The 25,756-nt window shown below is 44.8% G+C and overlaps 1 protein-coding gene across 1 annotated transcript in view; it reads left to right on the top strand.

The window, feature by feature from the left end:
- Positions 1–2,973: 2,973 nt before the first annotated feature.
- Positions 2,974–25,756, top strand: part of RMC1 (regulator of MON1-CCZ1) — a 71,632-nt gene continuing 48,849 nt past the window's right edge. Inside the window, exons 1-7 of the mRNA XM_077270360.1 lie at positions 2,974–3,327; positions 8,109–8,185; positions 11,806–11,890; positions 13,549–13,605; positions 15,877–15,963; positions 17,811–17,951; positions 24,770–24,870. Of these exons, the coding sequence (XP_077126475.1) occupies positions 3,226–3,327; positions 8,109–8,185; positions 11,806–11,890; positions 13,549–13,605; positions 15,877–15,963; positions 17,811–17,951; positions 24,770–24,870 (650 nt within the window). The 5' untranslated portion in view covers positions 2,974–3,225. The remainder of the gene's footprint in view (positions 3,328–8,108; positions 8,186–11,805; positions 11,891–13,548; positions 13,606–15,876; positions 15,964–17,810; positions 17,952–24,769; positions 24,871–25,756) is intronic.

Here is a 25,756-nt window from a genome sequence, read left to right on the forward strand (position 1 = left end):
TTGGCAAATATTGTTCAGGACATTGAGCTGGTCATTTTGAGTGCTAGTAGTCCAGGGTACCTATTTTCAAATTGAACTTACGGACGATTGAGTGCGTTTGTTTATTCGCGACATAAGCGATTTACGTGAATAACTTCTGAACTACACATAGACTTGATATTTTTTTTGGCAAATATTGTTCAGGACATTGAGCTGGTCATTTTGAGTGCTAGTAGTCCAGGGTACCTATTTTCAAATTGAACTTACGGACGATTGAGTGCGTTTGTTTATTCGCGACATAAGCGATTTACGTGAATAACTTCTGAACTACACATAGAGTTGATATTTTTTTTGGCAAATATTGTTCAGGACATTGAGCTGGTCATTTTGAGTGCTAGTGGTCCAGGGTACCTCTTTTCAAATTGAACTTACGGACAATTGAGTGCGCTTGTTTATTCGCGACATAAGCGATTTACGTGAATAACTTCTGAACTACACATAGACTTGATATTTTTTTTGGCAAATATTGTTCAGGACATTGAGCTGGTCATTTTGAGTGCTAGTGGTCCAGGGTACCTATTTTCAAATTGAACTTATGGACGATTGAGTGCGTTTGTTTATTCGTGACATAAGCGATTTACGTGAATAACTTCTGAACTACACATAGACTTGATATTTTTTTTTGCAAATATTGTTCAGGACATTGAGCTGGTCATTTTGAGTGCTAGTGGTCCAGGGTACCTCTTTTCAAATTGAACTTACGGACGATTGAGTGCGTTTGTTTATTCGCGACATAAGCGATTTACGTCAATAACTTCTGAACTACACATAGACTTGATATTTTTTTTGGCAAATATTGTTCAGGACATTGAGCTGGTCATTTTGAGTGCTAGTAGTCCAGGGTACCTATTTTCAAATTGATCTTACGGACGATTGAGTGCGTTTGTTTATTCGCGACATAAGCGATTTACGTGAATAACTTCTGAACTACACATAGAGTTGATATTTTTTTGGGTAAATATTGTTCAGGACATTGATATGTTCATTTTGAGTACTAGTGGTCAAGGGTACCTCTTTTCAAATTGAACTTACGTGCGATTGAGTGCGTTTGTTTATTCGCGACATAAGCGATTTACGTGAATAACTTCTGAACTACACATAGACTTGATATTTTTTTTGGCAAATATTGTTCAGGACATTGAGCTGGTCATTTTGAGTGCTAGTAGTCCAGGGTACCTATTTTCAAATTGAACTTACGGACGATTGAGTGCGTTTGTTTATTCGCGACATAAGCGATTTACGTGAATAACTTCTGAACTACACATAGACTTGATATTTTTTTGGGCAAATATTGTTCAGGACATTGAGCTGGTCATTTTGAGTGCTAGTAGTCCAGGGTACCTATTTTCAAATTGAACTTACGGACGATTGAGTGCGTTTGTTTATTCGCGACATAAGCGATTTACGTGAATAACTTCTGAACTACACATAGACTTGATATTTTTTTGGGCAAATATTGTTCAGGACATTGAGCTGGTCATTTTGAGTGCTAGTAGTCCAGGGTACCTATTTTCAAATTGAACTTACGGACGATTGAGTGCGTTTGTTTATTCGCGACATAAGCGATTTACGTGAATAACTTCTGAACTACACATAGACTTGATATTTTTTTTGGCAAATATTGTTCAGGACATTGAGCTGGTCATTTTGAGTGCTAGTGGTCCAGGGTACCTCTTTTCAAATTGAACTTACGGACGATTGAGTGCGTTTGTTTATTCGCGACATAAGCGATTTACGTGAATAACTTCTGAACTACACATAGACTTGATTTTTTTTTGGCACATATTGTTCAGGACATTGAGCTGGTCATTTTGAGTGCTAGTGATCCAGGGTACCTATTTTCAAATTGAACTTACGGACGATTGAGTGCGTTTGTTTATTCGCGACATAAGCGATTTACGTGAATAACTTCTGAACTACACATAGACTTGATATTTTTTTTGGTAAATATTGTTCAGGACATTGAGCTGGTCATTTTGAGTGCTAGTGGTCCAGGGTACCTATTTTCAAATTGAACTTACGGACGATTGAGTGCGTTTGTTTATTCGCGACATAAGCGATTTACGTGAATAACTTCTGAACTACACATAGACTTGATATTTTTTTTGGCAAATATTGTTCAGGACATTGAGCTGGTCATTTTGAGTGCTAGTAGTCCAGGGTACCTATTTTCAAATTGAACTTACGTGCGATTGAGTGCGTTTGTTTATTCGCGACATAAGCGATTTACGTGAATAACTTCTGAACTACACATAGACTTGATATTTTTTTTGGCAAATATTGTTCAGGACATTGAGCTGGTCATTTTGAGTGCTAGTAGTCCAGGGTACCTATTTTCAAATTGAACTTACGGACGATTGAGTATGTTTGATTATGTGCGACAAAAGAGATTTATGTGAATAACCCAGGACCACAAGTAGGCAAAATAAACATCTCAAAGTCCTGATCAAAATTTTACCCAAACAATATCCACTCTATGTATAATTCCCCATGCGTGGAAAATCGAATAGCTAACTAATAACTAATAGCTAACTGCCATACATGAAAATCGAATAACTAACTAATATCTAATAGCTAACTGCAGACTAACTTGAATCCGGTCCCATCATTATCCCCACACACCTCCACACAGCCCCTCATCATCATCCCCATGCCTCCACACAGCCCATCATCATCCCCCCTACGCCTCCACACAGCCCCTCATCATCATCCCCCACAACCCTCATCACCCCCCCATCATCCCTCCCACGCCTCCACACAGCCCTTCATTATCCCCCACACAGCCCTTCATCATCTTCCCTATGCAGCCCCACTCAAGTAACATCAACCCTTTCTAAAATACATCCTCAGAGCAGTCACACCGTCTTGTGTCCTCATTTCTCATTTGTTCACGGCTCAATGTTGCAGGCCCCTCAGTCCTCTCCGCTCCAGACTCCAGCAGCCTCAGTACAACGCTGCTTCCGGCTCTCGGGTCTTTACTGGATTGAAAAAGGCTCCGCCCCTTCCGGTGACATCATTCCCTCCAAAAATCAACTCCGTTCTAGTCGCTACAGCAGTCACGTGATCCGTCGTCAGCTGGGGTTCTGTGGTGAGGAGGGAGCAGAGTATCAATCAGTGCGGCGAGGTGTAGGCTGTGCACGGCGGAGCTGCGAGCGCTGCACCCGGGGCCTGCGCCTATCTCCGGCTATGGACAGCGACGACTTCTACCTGGAGCTCAGTGAGCGGCCGGTCCTGTTTGAAAAAGCCACAAATGTCAACAGCGTGTTCTTCGATGAAGCCAATAAGCAGGTGACAATATACGAATATCCGTCCTATGCACACACTGGCACTGTTTATATATATATATACTAGCTGTACTACCCGGCTTCGCCCGGGTTAATGACTGCTGTTAGCAAAATAGAATGTGTTAACAAAAATTTATTCTGCACACAAAAACCACAAAACAAATAGATAGAAATGTAATTATTAAAAGGCAAAAACTAAGCAAATAGAAGCATTTCACAACATATATTAGCTTTGTTATACTGAGAATGTCTTTGTTGCCTATATTAACCAATCAGAGCTCAGGTTAATTAACTGTAGCAAAATAGAAGCTGAGCTGTGATTGGTTGCTATTGGCAGCCTGATAAATCCCCAGCCAACAGGAAGCCCTCCCCCCTGGCAGTATATATTAGCTCACACATACACATAATAGACAGGTCATGTGACTGACAGCTGCCGTATTTCCTATATGGTACATTTGTTGCTCTTGTAGTTTGCTTATTAATCAGATTTTTATTTTTGAAGGACAATACCAGACTTGTGTGTGTTTTAGGGCGAGTTTTATGTGTCAAGTTGTGTGTGTTGAGTTGCGTGTGGCGACATGCATGTAGCGACTTTTGTGAGATGAGTTTTGTGTGGCGACATGCGTGTAGCAACATTTTGTGTGTTGAGTTGCATGTGACAGGTTAGTGTAGCAAGTTGTGTGCAGCAAGATTTGTGCATGGCGAGTTTTGCGCGTGGCGAGTTTTATGTGTGGTGCATTTTGAGTATGTGCAAGTTTTGTGTGAGGCAACTTTTGCATGTGGTGCAACTTTTGTACATGTGGCAATTTTTCTGTGTGTGCAAGTTTTGCATGAGGTGAGTTTTCCATGAGGTGAGTTTTGCACGTGTGGCGAGTTTTGCGTGAGCCTAGTTTTGCATATGGCGAGTTTTGCATGTAGCGAGTTTTGAGTGGTGACTTTTGTGTTTCGACTTTTATGTGGCGAGGTTGGTGTGTGTGTGTGGTGAAATGTGTGCTGAGGGTGGTATATGTGTTCAAGCACGTGGTAGTGTGTGGCGCATTTTGTGTTTGTGTTCATATCCCCGTGTGTGGTGAGTATCCCATGTCGGGGCCCCACCTTAGCAACTGTACGGTATATACTCTTTGTCGCCATCGCTCTCATTCTTTAAGTCCTCATTGTTCACATCTGGCAGCTGTCAATTTTCCTCCAACACTTTTCCCTTCACTTTTTCCCCATTATGTAGATAGGAGCAAAATTGTTTGGTGAATTGGAACGCGCGGGGTTAAAATTTCACCTCACAACATAGCCTATGACGCTCTCGGGGTCCAGACGTGTGACTGTGCAAAATTTTGTGGCTGTAGCTGCGACGGTACAGATGCCAATCCCGGACATACACACATACATACATACACACATTCAGCTTTATATATTAGATATACCTGTATGTAATCTCCTGTATATAGTATATACGTGTGTCATCTCACCTATATATAGTATATATCTGTGTGTCATCTCCTGTATATAGTATATACCTGTATGTCATCTCCTCCTATACATAGCATATACCTGTGTCATCTCCTCCTGTATATACTATATACCTGTAGGTAATCTGCTCCTGTATATAGTATATACCTGTGTGTCATCTCCTCCTGTATATAGTATATACCTGTATGTCATCTCCTCCTGTATGTAGTATGTACCTGTATGTCATCTCCTCCTCTATATAGTATATACCTGTGTGTCATCTCTCCTGTATATAGTATATATCTGTGTGTCATCTCCTCCTGTATATAGTATATACCTGTGTGTCATCTCCCCTGTAAATAGTATATACCTGTGTGTCATCTCCTGTATATAGTATATAGCTGTATGCCATCTCCTCCTGTATTAGCCCTCGTTCACACGTTATTTGGTCAGTATTTTTACCTCAGTATTTGTAAGCTAAAATGGCAGCCTGATAAATCCCCAGCCAACAGTAAGCCCACCCCCTGGCAGTATATATTAGCTCACACATACACATAATAGACTGGTCATGTGACTGACAGCTGCCGGATTCCTATATGGTACATTTGTTGCTCTTGTAGTTTGTCTGCTTATTAATCAGATTTTTATTTTTGAAGGATACCAGACTTGTGTGTGTTTTAGGGCGAGTTTCGTGTGTCAAGTTGTGTGTGTTGAGTTGCGTGTGGCGACATGCATGTAGGGACTTTTGTGAGATGAGTTTTGTGTGGCGACATGCGTGTAGCAACTTTTTGTGTGTCGAGTTGCATGTGACAGGTTAGTGTAGCAAGTTGTGTGCAGCAAGTTTTGCGCATGGCGAGTTTTGCGCGTGGCGAGTTTTATGTGTGGTGCCTTTTGAGTATGTGCAAGTTTTGTGTGAGGCAACTTTTGCATGTGTTGCAACTTTTGTGCATGTGGCAATTTTTCTGCGTGTGGCAATTTTTCTGCGTGTGCAAGTTTTGCGTGTGGCGAGTTTTGCACGTGTGGCGAGTTTTGCATGTGGAGAGTTTTGCGCGTGGCGAGTTTTGAGCGGCGACTTTTGTGTTTCTACTTTTATGTGGCGAGGTTGGTGTATGTGTGGTGAAATGTGCACTGAGGGTGGTATATGTGTTCGAGCACGTGGTAGTGTGTGGCGCATTTTGTGTGTGTGTTCATATCCCCGTGGTGGTGTGATTATCCCATGTTGGGGCCCCACCTTAGCAACTGTACAGTATATACTCTTTGGTGCCATCGCTGTCATTCTTTAAGTCCCCCTTGTTCACATCTGGCAGCTGTTAATTTGCCTCCAACACTTTTCCTTTCATTTTTTCCCCATTATGTAGATAGGGGCAAAATTGTTTGGTGACTTGGAAAGCGCGGGGTTAAAATTTCACCTCACAATATAGCTTTGACGCTCTCAGGGTCCAGACGTGTGACTGTGCAAAATTTTGTGCCTGTAGCTGCGACGCCTCCAACACTTTTCCTTTCACTTTTTCCCCATTATGTAGATAGGGGCAAAATTGTTTGGTGAATTGGAAAGCGCGGGGTTAAAATTTCACCTCACAACATAGCCTATGACGCTCTCGGGGTCCAGACGTGTGACTGTGCAAAATTTTGTGGCTGTAGCTGCTACGGTTCAGATGCCAATCCCGGACATACATACATACATACATACATACACACACACACACACATTCAGCTTTATATATTAGATATATAATTTATTGCACCCCTCTATGTCCTATATATGCACATGCACACTGTGCCCCTATGTGTCATATACTGTACCCTATATGTACACACACACACACACGTGTCGCATCCCTCTCTGCATACAAGGCTGAAGTTGGTTTCTTATTCGGCAATTTTTTCTTTTCTGTTTTTTTATGGGTTTAAAAAACAAAAACTAAGCATCATAATAATAACATACAATGCAGTGAGGTGCCTATGTGAATACACTTAAAAACAGCCTCAAAAACTGGCACAAAAATGGGCATCAAAGTGGGCACCAAAGAGTGTTGAAGAAAGGGTTAAATGCCTTTGGGCCACTGATACCACAGTGCATTCATACAGAACAGGGAGCCCCACATCAAAACCAGGTCTCTTCAGCCTGGCCCAAATGGGTTCTGGGCATGGGAACTGGCATCAAAGTGGGCAAACAGCCCATTTTCACAGATTTGAATAAGTAACTGATGTTTTTAAGGGGTTAAATGACTTTGGGCCACTGATCTGACACAGATCAGTGGCCCAAAGTTATTTAACCCCTTGAAAACATCAGTTACTTATTTAAATCTGTGAAAATGGGCTGTTTGCCCACTTTGATGCCAGTTCCCATGCCCAGAACCCATTTGGGCCAGGCTGAAGAGACCTGGTTTTGATGTGGGGCTCCCTGTTCTGTATGAATGCACTGTGGTATCAGTGGCCCAAAGGCATTTAACCCCTTAAAAACATCAGTTACTTATGCAAATCTGTGAAAATGGGCTGTTTGCCCACTTTGATGCCAATTCTGGTGCCCAGAACCCATTTGGGCCAGGCTGGAGGGACCTGAGTTTGATGCAGGGCTTCACTATCTGTGTATTTTAAGTGTAAGATCAGTGGCCCAAAGTCGTTTAACCCCTTAAAAACATCAATTACTTATTCAAATGGCCAAAATTGACTGCCCATTTTGATGCCAGTTCTGATGCCCAGAACCCATTTGGGCCAGGCTGGTGATACCTGGTTTTGATGTGGGGCGCCCTTTTCTATATGTCTGCCGTGTGAGATCAGTGGCCCAAAGGCATTTAACCCTTTCTTCAACACTCTTTGGTGCCCACTTTGATGCCAATTTTTGTGCCAGTTTTATTGTTTTTGAAGCTGTTTTTAAGTGTATTCACATCAGGGCACCTCACTGCATTGTTTATTATTGTGATGCTTAGTTTTTGTTGTTTAAACCTATAAAAAATAGAAAAGAAATTGCCGAATAAGAAACTGAATGAATAAGAAACCAACTTCAGCCTCGTTCTCTGCATGCTCTAATCTTTGATACACCCTTTTAACAGATTAAAAATTATGCTTAGATTAATTTTCTTATTTATTATAGATCTTGGTAACACCCCTTTTTCTCTCCCACTGCCGCCCCCTTAATGGACATGCATTGGGCTTGCTAAATGCATTCCTAATATAGGGCAAACCCCAACTACTCCTGACTGTGCCGCTGAAGATCCACTGAGACTTGTTGATACTTTCCTTATCGTCATGAACTTTTTCCGTAATACGTGACATGGCTTTCTGTTTGGTGGACACCATATAGATATTTTGCATGTAATTAGAATAACTATTCTCTTGAAGGTGTTTGCGGTGCGTTCTGGTGGAGCCACTGGGGTTGTAGTTAAAGGACCAGAAGACAGAATTCCTATTTCTTTCAGGTAATATTGTTATCAGTATATAATATATGCATAACTGTATTTGCTGGTTCTTTGCTACTTTTTTTTACATCAGAAAGTATAACACAGGAGAACCGGAGCACGTCACAAGATGTCGGTTTCTGCCTCATGAAGGGGTCCCTCAACATTCTGGTTGAGCTGTGTGTTCCTGGGGGAGGTCGTATCACTCTCTAAAGGGCTCTGGGCTTCCTTTTGCCGAGTCTGGAGGTACATGCAGATCTGGAACACATGGCTTTGTCTCAGGTGGTCAGCATGCGCACCTGGATAATGCAAAACATCCGGAGGTCACAAGGTTGGCGCGCGCACCTGGATGAAGCATACTTCCGGTTCAGAAGTTCTACCGTCCTGGTGTGTATTCCAGTGTGGAACGCGCAGGGCGATAACGCATTATCAGAGGCGGTGTACATTCCAGCATCTACCGCAGGACGCCTCAGTCTCGCCGGCCTAAAAGACCCAGGTGGGATATGAACTCAGTGGAAGGGGAGTTATCTTGTTGTTCTGACCCTGAATCGGATGAAGGTGAAGACGCCACACCGTTGTGACCTGAGGATAGGAAGAAATACTTATTTTCCTCAAGAGAATACAGAAGCACTCCTACAGGCAGTCAGGAGAACTGTGGGAATTAATGACCCCTGTGAATCGCTGACAATTCGGGACAAAATGTTTGGCGACCTAAGAGTCCACAGAAATAGTTTTTCCAGTAAATAAACATTACAGCCATGATCCTGGGGAATGGGAAGATGTAGGGGGAAAAAGCTAGTCATCCCAAGGTGTTTTAAATCTTGCTTTCCCTTTGACCCACAAGAGATCAGAGTATGAGAGGAGATCCTAAAGATCGACATACCGGTAGCCAGCGTGGCTAGGAAGACTTCTGTTCCATTCGAAGACTTCTCTAGTCTTAAGAATTCAATGAAAAAGACATCAGAAGACCGCCTTAAAAAAAGAGCCTGGGAAGCCTCCTCGGCCATCATTAAGACAAATATAGCCACCACTTCATTGGCCAGGGCAATTAATCTCTGGGTAGAGGAGTTAGAAAATCATATAAAGAACAAAAACCTCAAAGAAGAGATTTTAAGATCCTTACTGAAGATGGCAACTCATTTTATGGCAGACGCCTCTGCGAAATCTGTTCAGTTTGAGGCAAGGAACGGTGCTCTGTGCAATGCTGTAAGCTGGGCTCTATGGCTAAAAACGTGGTCAGGATACACCCACTCAAAAAAAATAAACAATACTCCATTCCCTTTTCAGGCGTGCCGGTCTGTGTGCCAGTCCTGGATGAAATGCAAGAGAGAGCTTCGAATACCAAAAAAAGAGTTTCCTGAAGAAGAACCCAGAAAGATGCCTTAGTTTCCGAAAAAACTCACTCTCATCCCAAGCAAGACTGTAGAGGGAAAGGGATGTGAGTAGCAGGTAGGGCTACCCCAAAGGTGTAGAGGAAGAGGCTCCTTTTACAACCCGGGATCCAGCACAGGAAGACAATAACGCAGGAGGCTTCAGTACTTCCTAGAAGGTTGGCAGGAAATATCCAGGAATCAAAGGATACTGCAGACAGTCTCTCAGGGATACAAAATAGAATTCACTCACTCGCCTCCCAAAAGATTCTGACTAACATCTGCCCAATCTCCGTGTGGCCATCAAAGACTTCTAAAAGACGTAAAAGAGCTTATAGCCTTAATAGTGATGTGTCCACAATCCCAACAATATCAGGGTCATTATTCAAGTCTATTCTCCATAAGAAAGCCAGGAGGAGAGTTCAGAATGATCATCAATATAAAACCATTAAATCAGTGGGTCCTATTCAAACCATTCAAGATGGAGACGTTGAAATAAATCATACCACTGGTAAAGAAAGATTTGGTGATGAGCACGTTAGACCTAAAGCGTGCCTTCATGCTTTCATACATCCTTCATGTCAAAAATTCTTTAGGTTTGTGGTAAAGGATCGGGAAAAATCAGCAATTCCAGTTTCGTTGCCTTTTGCTTGGTCTCTCCCTCCGCACACATGTATGGAGAGCCTGTTTATTGGGCTCTCTATGCATGTGTCGTGATTTTCACACAGCCGTGACACATGCAGCTGCAGAGCCGATCTGCTGGAGTGATCCAGGTATCCAAGTTCCCCATGCAGCTTATTCGGTTAGCGCTATAGCTTGCTGAATAATCCCTGACCCAATCAAATTCGCTCATCTCTAGTAATGAACTGACTCCAATGAACAATGAAGGGGTTGCAGAAGCCCTCTCAGTTGGCTGATTAGCGGGATTGCCGGGGGTTAGGTCTGCACAGATTCTGACATGGATGGCCTTTCTTACTACTTAAGCCATGCGAAACTGAGCCAAGTGAGTAAGATATAGAAATAACTATTCCTTACGTGATCAGTCCCCGCCTACTTGATCAAGTGCCAAACATAATTCACATGACCAGTGTGGCTAATCACTGGCCTCAGCAATGATGTGTGCATGTTCAGCACATGACCACTGCAGCCAGTGATTGGCTGCAGCACTCTGGATGATGGATGGGGCATCATCACTGCAGGCATGGAGGGAACTGGTGGAGCAGAAGGGATTCAGGAGGTCAGGGAGGGTTATTTATTTATTCTGTACTTGTGACAAAGTTTAAGATCTAAGGACCTGTCACTTTCCATAAACATGTAATGTCACCTGGTATGAATGTCACTGTTCTGAATATAGCGTTTTATATTTTTCCTGCACCATTGTTTCTGAGGTGTGGGTGGGGTGTTCCTGATAGGGAGGCAGCACTACAGGGAAATTTCAATGCAAAATAGCAATTAGCAACATCATCCCAGTGTATTTGGACATTTCAAAGCCTAAAAAAAAGATCCAAGGGCTCAGTCGTTGCAGTTTACATGGGCAATAAGGCTATGTGCACATGGTACAGATTTCCTGCAGATCTCCGTTTTTTTTTTCCACGCAGAAATGCTGCAGATCTGCAAGTGATTTACAGTACAATGTAAATCAATGGCAAAAAAAAAAGTGCTGTGCTAATGGCGCAGAAAAATCTGTACGGAAAACGCAGCAGATTAAAAAAAGGACCATGTCAATTCTTTGTGCAGAACTGCTGAGTTTCTGTACCCACTCCATAATAGAAATCTGCAGGGGTTAAAAAAATGAAGAAATCAGCACAAAAATCTGCAACGTGTGCACATACCAAAAAAGGTGCAGATTCTGACCTGCGTTTTCTGCCAAGAAATGCAGAATCTGCACAGAAAATTGCACCGTCAAATCTGCAACGTCTGCACATAGCCAAAAGTCTGTTTTTTTGCACTGAGATTTTCTGCCTCTGCTGGATTGTATCTGTGTATATAGTTTGTCATTGTAGCAGCGAGATCCATTCTGGTGAGAGGCGGCCTGTGCTGTCGTCTACTGAGCGGCGGCACATACGGTCGCTGCTGCTGAGAATACGGAGGACGGTCCAGCCGTGTAGTGTATGGCATAGACGTCATAAGTCAGTGTACGGCTTGCCATTCATCCTGTGCTATAATCACTTTGTACTATTTTTAATACGTATTCTTTACTTTTGGAAATTCTCAATTTATGAGCAATGTTGTGTTTGTTTTTTTTTTTTTTTTTTTTTTCTCTTCCTACAGAATGGAAGACAAGGGAGAGGTGAAATGCATCAAATTTTCTCTTGGAAACAAAATTCTGGCCGTACAAAGGACAAATAAGACTGTGGTGAGTGTGACCTATAGTTTATCAGTCTTGGTAGAATTGACATCTGAGGGTATGTGCACACGTCAGGATTTCTTGCAGAAATTTTCCTGACCAAAAAAACGGAAATTTCTGCCAGAAATCCGCATGCGTTTTTGATGCGTCTTTTGTGCGTTTTTTTCCCAGATGCATAGAAATGCGGGAAAAACGCAGAAAAAACGCAAAATTAATGAACATGCTCATTTTTTTACCGCGATGCGTTTTTTTCGCGGAAAAAAACGCATCCATGTGCACAAGACATGCATAATGCATTCTAAATGATAGAATGCATAATGCATGCGTTTTTAATGAGTTTTTATAGCGTTTTTATCGCAAAAAAACCAGAACGTGTGCACATGGCCTGACAGTCGTCATATTTCACTGCACTTTCCAACACTAGCGCTGCACTGTATCCTGTGATTTGCCCCCAAGTGTCGGTCACTGAAGGTACATGCTGGAATGCAGCACGTCGGAGAAGAAGATCTCGTCCTTTCATGGATAGATTCTGTTTAATGTTGGCATTGTATAGGGAATTACTATTGTTTTCGGCTCTCTAGGGCTGAAACTTTAACAGGCATACAGCAAGCTCATACACTGACCCCACAGGCCTCCATTGTGTCCTTTGTCAACATCTGGGTGGTATCACTATACCATTTTTACTGTATGTGAAAAAAGTAAAGCAGACATGGTTGATTACCACAAAATTAATAAAACCGCCAGTATAGGGTTTTTTTTTTTTTGTCAGTGGGTGACATGCCAGTGGTAAGCGGATTGAATGGGTTGGGTCAGTCATCCGTTTTGTAGTCCTATATATGTATTGGGGCGTTAGGACTGCCACTACTCTGCAGAATGGTGGCTACATGTGCCCACATTCTGCCAGGACACTTATCTGTCCCCTTATTTGCATGGTCACACTTAGTGTGTTTCCTCAGACACAGATTGCGCTCTCACTCGTGACGCAGCTCGCAGACACAGGCGCTTCATTACCGAGGTTCCATCTCCACAGTCATTCAGTTCTAATGAAGGTTCATAGTTTGACCGAAAACGTTCTGCTGATTAAAATTAAAGGAACTTCATTCTCAAAATGAATTCTTCGTCTGAGTGCCAAGTTTGACACAGATTGCACATATGTCTTAGTGTGATTAAATCCTGAAAGTGTCAATTTCTTTGAAATATATGTATTTTTCCTACATGATCTCTGCATCAGTTTTTTGTCACATTTGGGTTATGTTTATTCAACTAAAATTTCGGTCTGAGTGCTGCCCAAAAAAGCTGACGGCATTTGGGTTAATATTATTCAAGTAGGCTGTGCACATGATTTTTCTTTTTCAGCAAATATGCGCTTGAAAAAATTTGCAGCAGACACGAGTCTCTTCCGTTTGTCAGTTGAGGCTGGCCTATCCAAGGCTATGGATGTGCAAAAAAATAGATCCCATACAGATCATATGGGTAGCATCTGGTTATTCACAGACACGTTGCACTTTTTTAACATCTATGGAGATTGTATTTGGTCTAGAAAAGTTTTCTAACTCCTGATGTATAAAACTGGATGCCAGACAGCTTTCATACTGATAACAATGCAGATAACATTACCTTCAAAAAATGTAACTTAGGTTTTTTTTTTTGTATGCTCTCATTCACAGGATTTTATTAACTTAATTCAAGATTATTCTCAGTTGGAATATTCCCAAGAATGTAAGGTAAGCCTAGCGACTTTAAATTTTAGGTTGAAATTAAATTCTAGCCTTTCATCTTGTCTACATTAACCCTTTAAAAACATGACCTCATTTCCTGGCTTCTGAAGCAGCAAAAGTTGTGAAAACCAATATCTGTGCTAGTCTCAAGTTCTGGGCACGATTAAGTACAGCATTAAAGTTGTCCACTACTATAACTTTTTTTTCATAAATCTTGCTATTATGTGCCACTGAAAACATCCAATGTATTTATTTTAGCAATATTACCTTTTATCATGCTGTAGCAGCACATCCTCAGTGCTGGATCCAGCTCTCATGGGGTTAATGAGACGACTTCCTTTCTCCTGACTTACTATGCTCCAATACTACAAGTTCCATGATGCATTGCAGTGGCCTGGAAGCCAGCACCTAGCACACCCACTCCAAAACACACCCAAACCTCTCCCTCCTCTATCTTCAATCTGTGATGTCATTTTTGTCCAACCTCCTCTTTTACATTTGTCCAACCCACACTCCATTACACATAGATCGATAGACAGATATGGGATGGATAGACAGATACATACAGAGTTATATATATATTATATATATATATCTATAAATGTATCCATATCCATGTTTCTTAATGAACAATATGTTTCAGTTAAAAAAAAAAAAAATGGTGTGGACTCCCGTGCAATTTTCTGCGGCAGAGGGGGAAAGCTGATGGCCGGTGGCCAATATTTGTAGCCTGGGAATGGGGTAATACCCATGGCCCCTTCGCAGGCTATGAATATCAGCCCGCAGCTGTCTGCATAGCCTTTACTGGCTATTAAAATAGGGCGACCCCTCCCAAAAAAAACCCAGTGGGTTCCCCCTATATTTTATTGCCAGAAAGGCTATGCAGACAGCTGCGGGCTTATATTCATAGCCTAGGAAGGAGCCATGGATATTGTCCTCCGGCCTCCAATACTAGCTTGCAGCCGCCCCAGAAATGGCGCATCTCTAAGATGCGCCAATTCTGGCACTTAACCCCTCTCTTCCCACTCCTGTGTAGCGGTGGGATATGGGGTAATAAGGGGTTAATGTCACCTTGCTCCTGCAGTGCATCACTGAAGAGGTTACTGTAATTCATAGCTCTCACTTTATGGCAATGCTGCATGGGAATTTTCCCACACAGCAGTGCCGCAAGAGAGAGTATGAACTGTACTGTACACACAGCGGCGGAGGGACACAGTGCGGAAGGATACCTTCCATCATTGTATCGCCGGTGCCCCTAGAGAGCGGTCGCATCAGCTGATGTGGCAGCTCTCCATGGGAGATCGTCGTGGGACACTCGTTATTACATGGATTACTGCGGATCAGGGAGTATATTGTTAGTTTATTATTTTAATATTTTTTACAGGTGATCGATGGCTTAGGTATCAAGGTGATTGGAGAGTATGTACTGAATGTGTTTTTTTTTTTTTTTTTTTTTTTAAACACTCAACAACACATTAACCGGATGATGGGACTACTAATGTCCCATCATTGGCTAATGTGTCAGTCACTATCACTGTAGCAGGCATAGCTGGATGGGACTCCCATCTGACGATGCCTACACACACACTCTCTCTCTCTCACACACACACACACACACACACACACACACACACACACACACACACACACACACACACACACACACACACACACACACACCCCAGTAACTATTGTTGAGTGACCGCTGTCTGTGGAGGCTGGGTCACGCCTGCTGATGATGTCACATCGATTTCCAGAGTCAGGAAATTGATTTGACGTTGGCGGATATTAGCGGCAGCTGCAGTCTGGGGGTCACGTGACTCAGCCCTCGGCATAGTGCCGCTCACAGGCAGTATCAGCAACACAAGGTATTTACAAAATTCATTAAGGGCCCCGGGGGATACATTGGGGAGTTAATTGAAAGTAGTGGACAACCTCTGAAGAAAACAAACAGAAGCAAAAAAAACCCAAAACCCTTTTACAGCTATGTTAATCAGACTGGTGATCTAGCTATTATTTTGTATGGCGTGTTTTTGGATTGTCCACTTTATAGATGAAAAATGAAAGGAGAAAAAAAGTATTGAGGGGCTGACATAATGGCGTTGCTAGCTATGGGCTCACTAGCTATTTTGCTACTGCATTTTCTCCATCTCATAGTCCAGCCTCAGCAGGCTGTGCGACGGACAATAGACGGCAGTGAGAGGGTTACACTTCATAATAAGTGAGCAATGCAAAATGTTTTATATAAAATATATTATATATGTTCTCTTTCTGTAGACCAAAAATGCAAGGATTCTTGGCTTCTGCTGGACGAGCGCTACAGAAATAGTGTTCATAACCGACCAAGGGATTGAGTTCTATCAGGTACGGCTGCTGCGCCGCTCATCCAGTAGTGACATATTAGACTGCTTCTTTTCAGGTAGCGTGATACTGTAATAACCATGTAAATTCTGCATCTTGGAAGAAATTGGACCAGATTTTGTAAATTCTTTTAATATATTTTTTTTTATTCAAAGAAAAAAGGTACCGTATTTTTTGGACTATAAGACGCACCGGACCATAAGACGCACCCCAAATTTTCAGAATAAAAATAAGGGAAAAAAAATAATGTTTCAAATGGGGGTACGTCTTACAGTCCGAATTCAGCTTACCAGTGAAGGGATCGGCACAGGTGGAGAAGTGGTCACAGGGGTCTTTCGGTGGTCCAGGCTGGTGCGTTGGCCTCCAGGAAATCCCATCCCAGGCTGGTGCTCTGTGCTTGGGCAGTGGCTGTGCTCCTGGGCAGTGGCTGTGCTCCGGGGCAGTGGCTGTGCTCCGGGGCAGTGGCTGTGCTCCGGGGCTGTGGCAGCAGCTCTCTGGGCTCAGTGGGGGCTCCGACGGCATTTCGTCAAAGCCCGGAGGCCCCCCGCTCATCCGTTAATGTCATGTTGCGGTGGCCTCCGAGAACATGGGCGCCGGGAAAATGGGCGCCGGGCTGGCGCACGCTCAGATTCAGATCTTGTTGCCGAGATCTCGCCCCGAGATCTCGGGAGACGAGATCTCGTTGACGACATTTGAATCTGAGCGTGCGCCGGCCCGGCGGCCATTTTCCCGGCGCCCATGTTCTCGGAGGCCACCGCAACATGCCATTAACGGATGAGCGGGGGGCCTCCGGGCTTTGACGAAATGCCGTCGGAGCCCCCACTGAGCCCAGAGAGCTGCTGCCACAGCCCCGCCCCTGCCCGCAGCACAGCCGCACCAGCATGGGAAGGGAGGCTGCATCGGGACCGCTGCCGCATGATTTGTAAGTATATTGCGACTACAAGACGCACCCCCATTTTCCCCTAACATTTTTTGGGAAAAAAGTGCGTCTTGTAGTCCGAAAAATACGGTAGTTACCTTTTTTTAATGGGGCTTGCTAGGTTTAGCATACTGATAATTTGCTACCAACACTCCACCGATCATCTGTTTTTCAACCAACAGCAGCCTTTTCTTATGATGAATGGAGCCACACCGCAGAGCTCCATTCACTGTCGTGCCCATTCCGAGGTCTCCCTAAAGGGAATCTGTCAGCAGGTTTTTACCATCAAAGAGCAGCATAATGATTCTAGACACTTTCTGTGTTGCTATTTCAATAAACTCAATGTTTTATCAGCTGGAGATTAACACTACAGGACTAGGTGTCTGCTGCCTCCTAGTCTTCTGCTCTGTGTAACCATGCCTCCACCACTGATTATCAGCTTTCTGTCAATACACCGTGTACAGGGGAAGCTGCTGATCAGTGGTCTGGGGGCGAGGTTATACAGGGATCACTATTCTGAGCACTGCTAGATCTGCAGCAGAGAAAACAGGGATTATATAAAAATGACAGCAGATAGTCTTGACCCCTACATCATTCGGCTCTCAGATTAATTAGCAAAAACCTAGTGACAGACTCCATTTAAAATGAATAGCCACGACTATTCATTATACCTGGTTACAGCTGAGCATTGGGGGTGTTGGGCCCCCCACATTCTGATATTAATGACTTATCCCAAGTATGGCTCATCAGTATATGAAGCCTGGGAAACCACCCTAAATTCCAGTTCTCCTCTGTCATTTTACATGGGTGGATATTTAGTTTCAGGTGAGTTTAAAAAGAAAATAAAAATCGTCCCCAAAAAATATTTTCGAAAGTCTTACTGGATCCTCTATTGTTCCTATGTCACTGCTAATGCAATGGTTTGTTTCAGGTACTGGCGGAGAAGCGTTCCCTGAAGCTGCTGAAGAGTCAGAGTATCAATGTGAACTGGTACATGTATTGTCCGGAGAGCTGTGTGATCCTGCTGTCTACTGCTAACCTCTGCAACGTGCTGCAGCCCTTTCATTTCAGGGTGAGCCGGGATCCTCTGTTCTTTCCTGGTCTATGAAAGCTGACCTGAAAGACTCCATTCATAAATGGTCCATAGCAGGAGGTCTCTTCTGGAGCTTCCTATACAAATGTTAGTCATATCACAGGCTGGTGGTTTTTGTTTTCTCCCCCACGTATGCTTTCTGTTTTTGGCTCGGTGACAGTAGAGAACATGGTTACATATTTTTGCCTTTTATTACAAATGTTACTGATGCATGGTATAAGATAAGGAAAGACACATTACTCCTTTTAATCACTCTGATCAAGAGCTTGTACTTGGACCCAGTTATTTTCTTGTCCTCATGTAGAAAAGGGGTTAATTGTAATAAGCATATAGCTTTATGTAATTGACATCTTGAGATCCACAGGGCGTATTATAGGCAGCCTGTGATTTCCCCTTATGCCTGGTCCCCCATTGAGCTGCCCATACCGCACTCCACTTTATTATTGCAGTCTATTGTGATGTTCTCTTCAGTAGGCCCTCCTCTGCCATGGCAAACAATTTGGCACCACCATGTTGTAGTCATTTTGAGTGCTGCTATCATGCTTGACGGCAGCATTTAAAGGGGTGTTAAGTTTGCTTTTGAGGAGGGCACTGCTCTAAAGGCTCTCCCACTTTTGGGTTGCTGGGGGCAGGCGCTCCTTTTTGACTGACACTTTAGATCAACCACAGAGTGCTATCGCTGATTTGAACATATGCGCTTCTGATGCTAATGTATCAGCTTAGTTTGTATCTTAAGCATTGGAGCTAGGACAGGGAGATTGAAAACAAGGCATTAGTGTGGATACCACAACTCTTCCTGTTTCCCAGATATAAAACGGAATTCATCAACAATGTTTTGCTTGATGAACATCTGTTTTCATACTCCAATCACCACAAGATCTGATCTCTCTGCTTTTGTGTTGATCTGATGTGATCTTGTCTCTCCTTCTTTTGCAAATGAGTGGGGGAGGGAGTAGAGGTGAGGTGTAATCTAAGGGCTCCCTCTGTAGCTAAAGGGGGAGGGAAGAGTCTAGGAAAAAGTGACAGGAAGGGTGTGAAAGGAAGCCTTGGTGACAAGACTATGACCTGCAGATGAAGAGGGTGAAGCCTGGGACCAGCATAGGTCAGCAGGCATGAACCCTGAAGATTGACTGCTCATACTGAAAGGAGGACTCACTCTTCCCTTCTTCCTCTTAATTTTACTGGTGTTTGAGCAGCTGCAAAGAACAGGAGTTGCTGTGCACGGTTCAGGATCCACGCTCTCAGGACGGGAGTTGCTGTGCACGGTCCAGGATCCACGCTCCCAGGACGAGAGTTGCTGTGCACGGTCCAGGATGCACGCTCCCAGGACGGGAGTTGCTGTGCACGGTCCAGGATGCACGCTTCCAGGACGGGAGTTGCTGTGCACGGTCCAGGATGCACGCTCCCAGGACGGCAGTTGCTGTGCCCGGTCCAGGATGCACGCTCCCAGGACGGCAGTTGCTGTGCCCGGTCCAGGATGCACGCTCCCAGGACGGCAGTTGCTGTGCCCGGTCCAGGATGCACGCTCCCAGGACGGCAGTTGCTGTGCCCGGTCCAGGATGCACGCTCCCAGGACGGCAGTTGCTGTGCCCGGTCCAGGATGCACGCTCCCAGGACGGCAGTTGCTGTGCCCGGTCCAGGATGCACGCTCCCAGGACGGCAGTTGCTGTGCCCGGTCCAGGATGCACGCTCCCAGGACGGCAGTTGCTGTGCCCGGTCCAGGATGCACGCTCCCAGGACGGCAGTTGCTGTGCCCGGTCCAGGATGCACGCTCCCAGGACGGCAGTCGCTGTGCCCGGTCCAGGATGCACGCTCCCAGGACGGCAGTTGCTGTGCCCGGTCCAGGATGCACGCTCCCAGGACGGCAGTTGCTGTGCCCGGTCCAGGATGCACGCTCCCAGGACGGCAGTTGCTGTGCCCGGTCCAGGATGCACGCTCCCAGGACGGCAGTTGCTGTGCCCGGTCCAGGATGCACGCTCCCAGGACGGCAGTCGCTGTGCCCGGTCCAGGATGCACGCTCCCAGGACGGCAGTCGCTGTGCCCGGTCCAGGATGCACGCTCCCAGGACGGCAGTCGCTGTGCCCGGTCCAGGATGCACGCTCCCAGGACGGCAGTCGCTGTGCCCGGTCCAGGATGCACGCTCCCAGGACGGCAGTCGCTGTGCCCGGTCCAGGATGCACGCTCCCAGGACGGCAGTCGCTGTGCCCGGTCCAGGATGCACGCTCCCAGGACGGCAGTCGCTGTGCCCGGTCCAGGATGCACGCTCCAAGAGTGGAGGTTTCCTGTGCACGCTCACAAGACCCTGGTAGGCCTTTCTACAATGATTTCATGTTTAAACTGCACAGGATCGGCCACCCTCCTGATCATCAGTCCCCTGGGAAACTATAATCTGCAAATTGCCTCTTCAGAGAGAAAGAGGACTAGAACTCTAGCGCCACCTATTGGAAGAAGCAATCCAAAAAGTCAATGTTGACCTTTTATTAAACCTTGTCATATGACTTGAGATAAAAGCCAAAACCAGAATCTCAATTTGTAGACACTGTGTGTCTCCCCCTCATTATTGCAAAGTGTGAGATCTAATTTGGCTGGGTGAGAGGCATCTAAAAGGGATCCAAGTGGTAACATTTCTCCTTGTGGCGAGTCATTTCCTGAGGAAGAGGTGCTTGACACCTTGAAACACATTGAATAGAATAAAAACCACATGTTTTGAATAAATCGCTGAGATTTGACATCTTCCATACATAGCAGTACGGGAGACATCCAATAAATTATTCCTGTCTTCGTGGTGAGTGACATACAAGGATAAATGTTACCCCTTGGATCCCAGTCAGAAGCCTTTCACCCAGCCAAACCAGATCACACTTTGCTCTGATGAGGGGCAGCACCCTTAAAGTGTGTCTGCGAATTGAGGTTCTTGTTTGGCTTTTATCCGAAGTCATGTGAAAAGGCTCGTTACAGGGTTGATAATGACTTTTAGGATTGCTACTTCCAGTAGGTTACACTACGGTAGAGTTCTAGGCCTCTTCATTCCTGAAGAGGCAGTTTGCATATTTAATTTCCCAGAGGAGCATTGCAAGGCTTAAAATTCTCCTCATATTGGAATGTCAGGCTTGGAATCTCACTCTCCACAAGGAGAAACGTTACCCGTTGGATCACTGTATACTATTAAATAGAAGAAATGAAATATCAAGAGAACAGTGCTTCATAGAAATGTGTTAATTGTAAAGTTTTTTATTTATTTTTTTATTTTATATATTATTACTATGACAACTTTTATAATTTGAAAATACCCCTTTAAGTGGTTAAACTGTTGATTGATGCCCATCTGTACAAACTCTCTGGCCCTGAGCAGGCTGCTATGAAGGAGTATATCTCTGATGGCCTTCGTAAAGGGCACATCCGGACCAACTGATACCAGTTATTGAGTCCATGGTATGTTAGGCTACGTTCACATTTGCGTTGTGCGGCGCAGCGTTGGCGACACAACGCATGCAAAACGCAGCTTTTTGTGACGCATGCGTCCAATTTTGGCATGATTTTCGGCGCAAAAAAAATGCATCATGCAGCGTCCTGTGCGCCCTGACGCTTGCGCCAAAAATGACGCATGCGTCACAAAACGCAAGACAACGCATGTCCATGCGCCCCCATGTTAAATATAGGGGCGCATGCGCCGCTATGTGTCGCCGAACCTGCGCCCGACGCAACGCAAATGTGAACGTAGCCTAACACATCCAGCGTTTGCAACTTGGAGCAGACTCTGAATATTACAGTTTTTTAACATTCGGAGGCGAATGTGTCATGATCCAGGCCAGGGTTTGTTTCATCTTATTCTCCCCGGTCTGGTCATGCTGGAGTTAACCTCTGCCTCGCTTTGGGTTCGGTGTGGCTATTTCGGTCTGCTGTGCCTGCAGACCAATGTCTGTGATAGTTCATGCTCTCAGGCTAGAGCTGCTGACCCCTTGATCCCGTGTTTTTGTCCTCTGCCCTTTTACTCTGTTCCCGTGACTTCCCTTTCCTGCCACCCCACTTGTCTTGGTATTCGCTCCCTGTTCTTGGACCTCTTGGTATGTGACCCGGCTTGTCTTCTGGGAGTGTGAGCGGTATTGTCCCAGGTTAAATAATTTGAGACTTCTTTTCGAAAAATGTTTCCTCTGCGAAAAGGAATTATGATGTTGGTAACCGGGAGTTATTGGCCATTAAATTGGCGTTTGAAGAATGGAGGCATTTTTTTTGAGGGGGCTGTCCATCGTATCACTGTCATTACGGATCACAAGAACCTGTCTTACATTGCGTCCGCCAAACGTTTAACCCTGAGACAGATGAGGTGATCGCTTTTTTTTTTTTTCTCGATTTTCAGTTTTCAATCGCTTTCAGGCCGGGGTCCAAAAATATGAAGGCTGATTCCTTATCTTGCAGACTAGATCCAATTTCACCTGCTGAACCTCCTTCCTCCATTCTTTAGCGCGGAGTGATGTTGGCTGCGGTTTCCTCGCTATTGGAGTGGGAGATTCGTGAGGCTCAATCTCTTGCTCCTCTGTCCGTACCTAATAAGTTCTTCGTGCCTGTCCAGTATCGGTTAAGGGTGCTTCGGGAGTTCCTTGACTCGGCTCTGAGTGGGCATCCTGGAAACTCGGCCACACGTAAAGCCATCGCTAGGCTGTTCTGGTGGCCCTCGTTGGCTTCTGACGTCACTGGGTTTATGTCCTCATGCAAAACTTGTTCTCGCGCATAAATCAGCCGGCCTGGGAAATTGGTGCCTCTGCCAATTCCAGATAGACCGTGGACTCATCTGTCCATTAATTTTATCACCGATCTTCCTCCCCCTCCCCTCTAATGGCAAAACCGTGATCTGGGTAGTTGTTGAATGGTTCAGTAAACGGGTGCATTTTGTACCATTGGCGGGTCTTCCTAATGCTGACACTCTATCAAAACTATTAATTGGCATGGTGTGCCTGTCTGTTTGGTGTCTGATAGAGGGGTGCAATTTGTATAGAAATTCTGGAGGGCTTTTTGTAAAAGGTTGGGTATCAGTCTGACCTTTGTCAGCCTATCATCCCAAGACAAACGGTCAGACTGAAAGGACCAATCAATCTTTGGAGCAGATATTTCAGTGTCTTGACACGTGTAGACAGGATGATTGGTGCTCTTCGGTACCCATAGCAGAATTTGCTTTCAATAATCGAGTCAATCAATCAACTGGTACTTTCCTGTTCTACTGTAATTATGGGTTTCACCCTCACTTTGGTGAGTTTTCCTGGCTGGATTCGGGGTGTCCAGGGGTGGATTCGGGGATGTCTGGAGGTAGGTTCAGAAAAACATTGGGGAGGCTCAGGTCAAGTACAAATTTTTTGCTGATAAACGACGTTCGGTGTGGCCGGATTTCCAGGTGGGGTATAAGGTATGGTTATCCACCCAGACTATAATGTTGAGGATTCCTTCGGCTATGTTGGGGCCCAAGTTTATTGGTCCTTATGAAATTTTAGAGGTGGTTAATCCTGTGGCCTTTTGCCTGCCTTCATCGTTGCGGATCCCCAATTTGTTCCATAAGGCGCTTCGAAAGCAGTCAGTGTCTTCCTCAGGGGAGTCTCCCTTGCACCTGCCACTGTTGTGGTAGATGGCCAGACCAAGTATGAGGTGGAACGGGTTGTGGATTCTCACATGCTCCGCCGTTCTCTTCAGTATTTGGTCCATTGAAAGTTTATGGTCCTGAGGACCGGTCGTGGGTGCCGATGCGTTTGGTCCGGGGCCTTTCACGCTCGTTCTCCATGTAAACCTGGGGGTCCAGTGGCCCCCATTGAGAGAGTGTTACTGTCATGATCCAGGCCGGGGTTTGTTTCATTTTGTTCTCTCCCTGGTCTGGTCATGCTGGGGTTAACCTCTGCCTTATTTTGGGTTCGGTGTGGCTATTTCGGTCTGCTGTGCCTGCAGACCAATGTCAGTTCATGCTCCCAGGCTACAGCAACTGACCCCTTGGTAACATGTTTTTGTCCTCTGCCTGTTTACTCTGTTCTCTTGACTTCCCTTTCCTGCCACCCCGCTTTTCCTGGTATTTGCTCCCTGTTATTGGACCTCTTGGTATGTGACCCGGCTTGTCTTCTGACCTGTCTGACAGTCTCTCGTCTCTAATCTCCGCTCCCGTCTAGCTCGTATTTGACCACGTGCATTGCTGTGACCTCTGGTACTTCTTGCCCTGACTGTTCCTGACTCGGCCCGTCTGACCACTCTTGCGCCACCAGGTAGCGCTTGTGCTGCTGCTCAGTGGTGTTACGCTGTTTGTGCAACCTCTCTTCCCTCACCAGCATCTCCTGGTGGAGGTTGTGCTATGCTGCACTGCAGCAGCATTGCAGAATGTGTCAAGGGTTTTGCACCTATTTCTTGCCATTTAAAAAAAAAAAAAAGATAAAAAAATGCGAATTCTGTTGCTTTTTTTTTTTTTTTCATTCGTAAATATGTGACTCTATTTATGCCGCTCTCACCATTTGTCAAAGTTGGAATTGTTCTCGGTGTGGTGAGCTATGAAAATAAGGTTTAATCCAGACTTTTTTGATTTGTGACTTTTTAAATAGTGGAAAAACCGATGTAGGCAGAAAATAGATCTAAAAATTATGCCAAATTTATCAAACAACGTACAACATGTTGATCAGTTTGGCACAAATAACCACAGTGCAGCAAACCTGATGTGAAAACTTCCCTCCGATAAGTTCATCCTTTCAGTTTAGTGTAATGAATTCTGAATGTACCAGCCATACAGTGTAATAACTCCCTTGTGAAATAATTGCATTTTCTGTTTTTCTCAGAGTGGAACAATGTCAAAAATGACAAAGTTTGAAATAGAACTGCCGGCATCGGCTGCAAAGGTGGCCAAGATCTCTGAGAGAGATATAGCAATGGCAACTATGTAAGTGTCAAGTAAATGATGAAATATCAAAATTACAAGCTGATCAGATCGGAGAGGTCTCCATGCTTTCTTTGTTGTCCTCTGGTTTTTAGCCTTCTTACCAAAGCGTTATTCATCCATATATTATTTCTGACTGGGACTAGATAAGACAGGGATTGCCTACGGCAGGCAATCGTTATTAAAGATGTCTAAAATCGATAAGACTGCAGTTACTCTGTATGACCGCAGACTTATAAATCCTCCCCCCAGCACATTGCACTGCGGGGATTTGCCTATTTCTGAGTCGTGAATGTATGCGTTATACTCCCAGGCAGAGCCCGTCTAGTGGGAGCGACCTCGCCCACTGGATGGCCGCGTCACTCTTTGGGGCTTGGCCTTGCTTAATACGAGTGTATGGAGTGGGGCTCCGCCCACTTGACGGGCTCTGACCAGGAGCATGCATAACTCATATGTACTCTCTGATCCCGGCTCAGAAACGGACTAATCCCCCACAGTGCGCGCTGTGGGGGATTCCTAAGTCTGCAGTCACACAGAGTGACTGCAGACTTATCGATTTGGACCAGACAACCCCTTATCACTTTATTTACTCATTTGAAGTTTTCGTGAACCTTAGGACTCGGTCAGACTGCCGTATAAATCTGATTGAGATGGGAACGCTGTACACGGACTGGCCAGTGGCTCTCCAACCCAACTGTTACAGCTCCATAGATATACTGTACATTAAGCTGTAACACTCTGGTTGGCGGAGCTGCCGGCCACTCCGTGCACTATACTCTGATTTTTATATAGTTGTCTGACTGCGCCCTAATTCTGAGTATTCGGTGTGTGTAATTGGTGAACATTACCCCCCACCACCACCACCTCCTCGTCTCAGTTGGAACTGCAG

The sequence above is a fragment of the Ranitomeya variabilis genome, chromosome 6, assembly GCF_051348905.1.
Source record: "Ranitomeya variabilis isolate aRanVar5 chromosome 6, aRanVar5.hap1, whole genome shotgun sequence".
NCBI classification, from domain to species: domain Eukaryota; kingdom Metazoa; phylum Chordata; class Amphibia; order Anura; family Dendrobatidae; genus Ranitomeya; species Ranitomeya variabilis.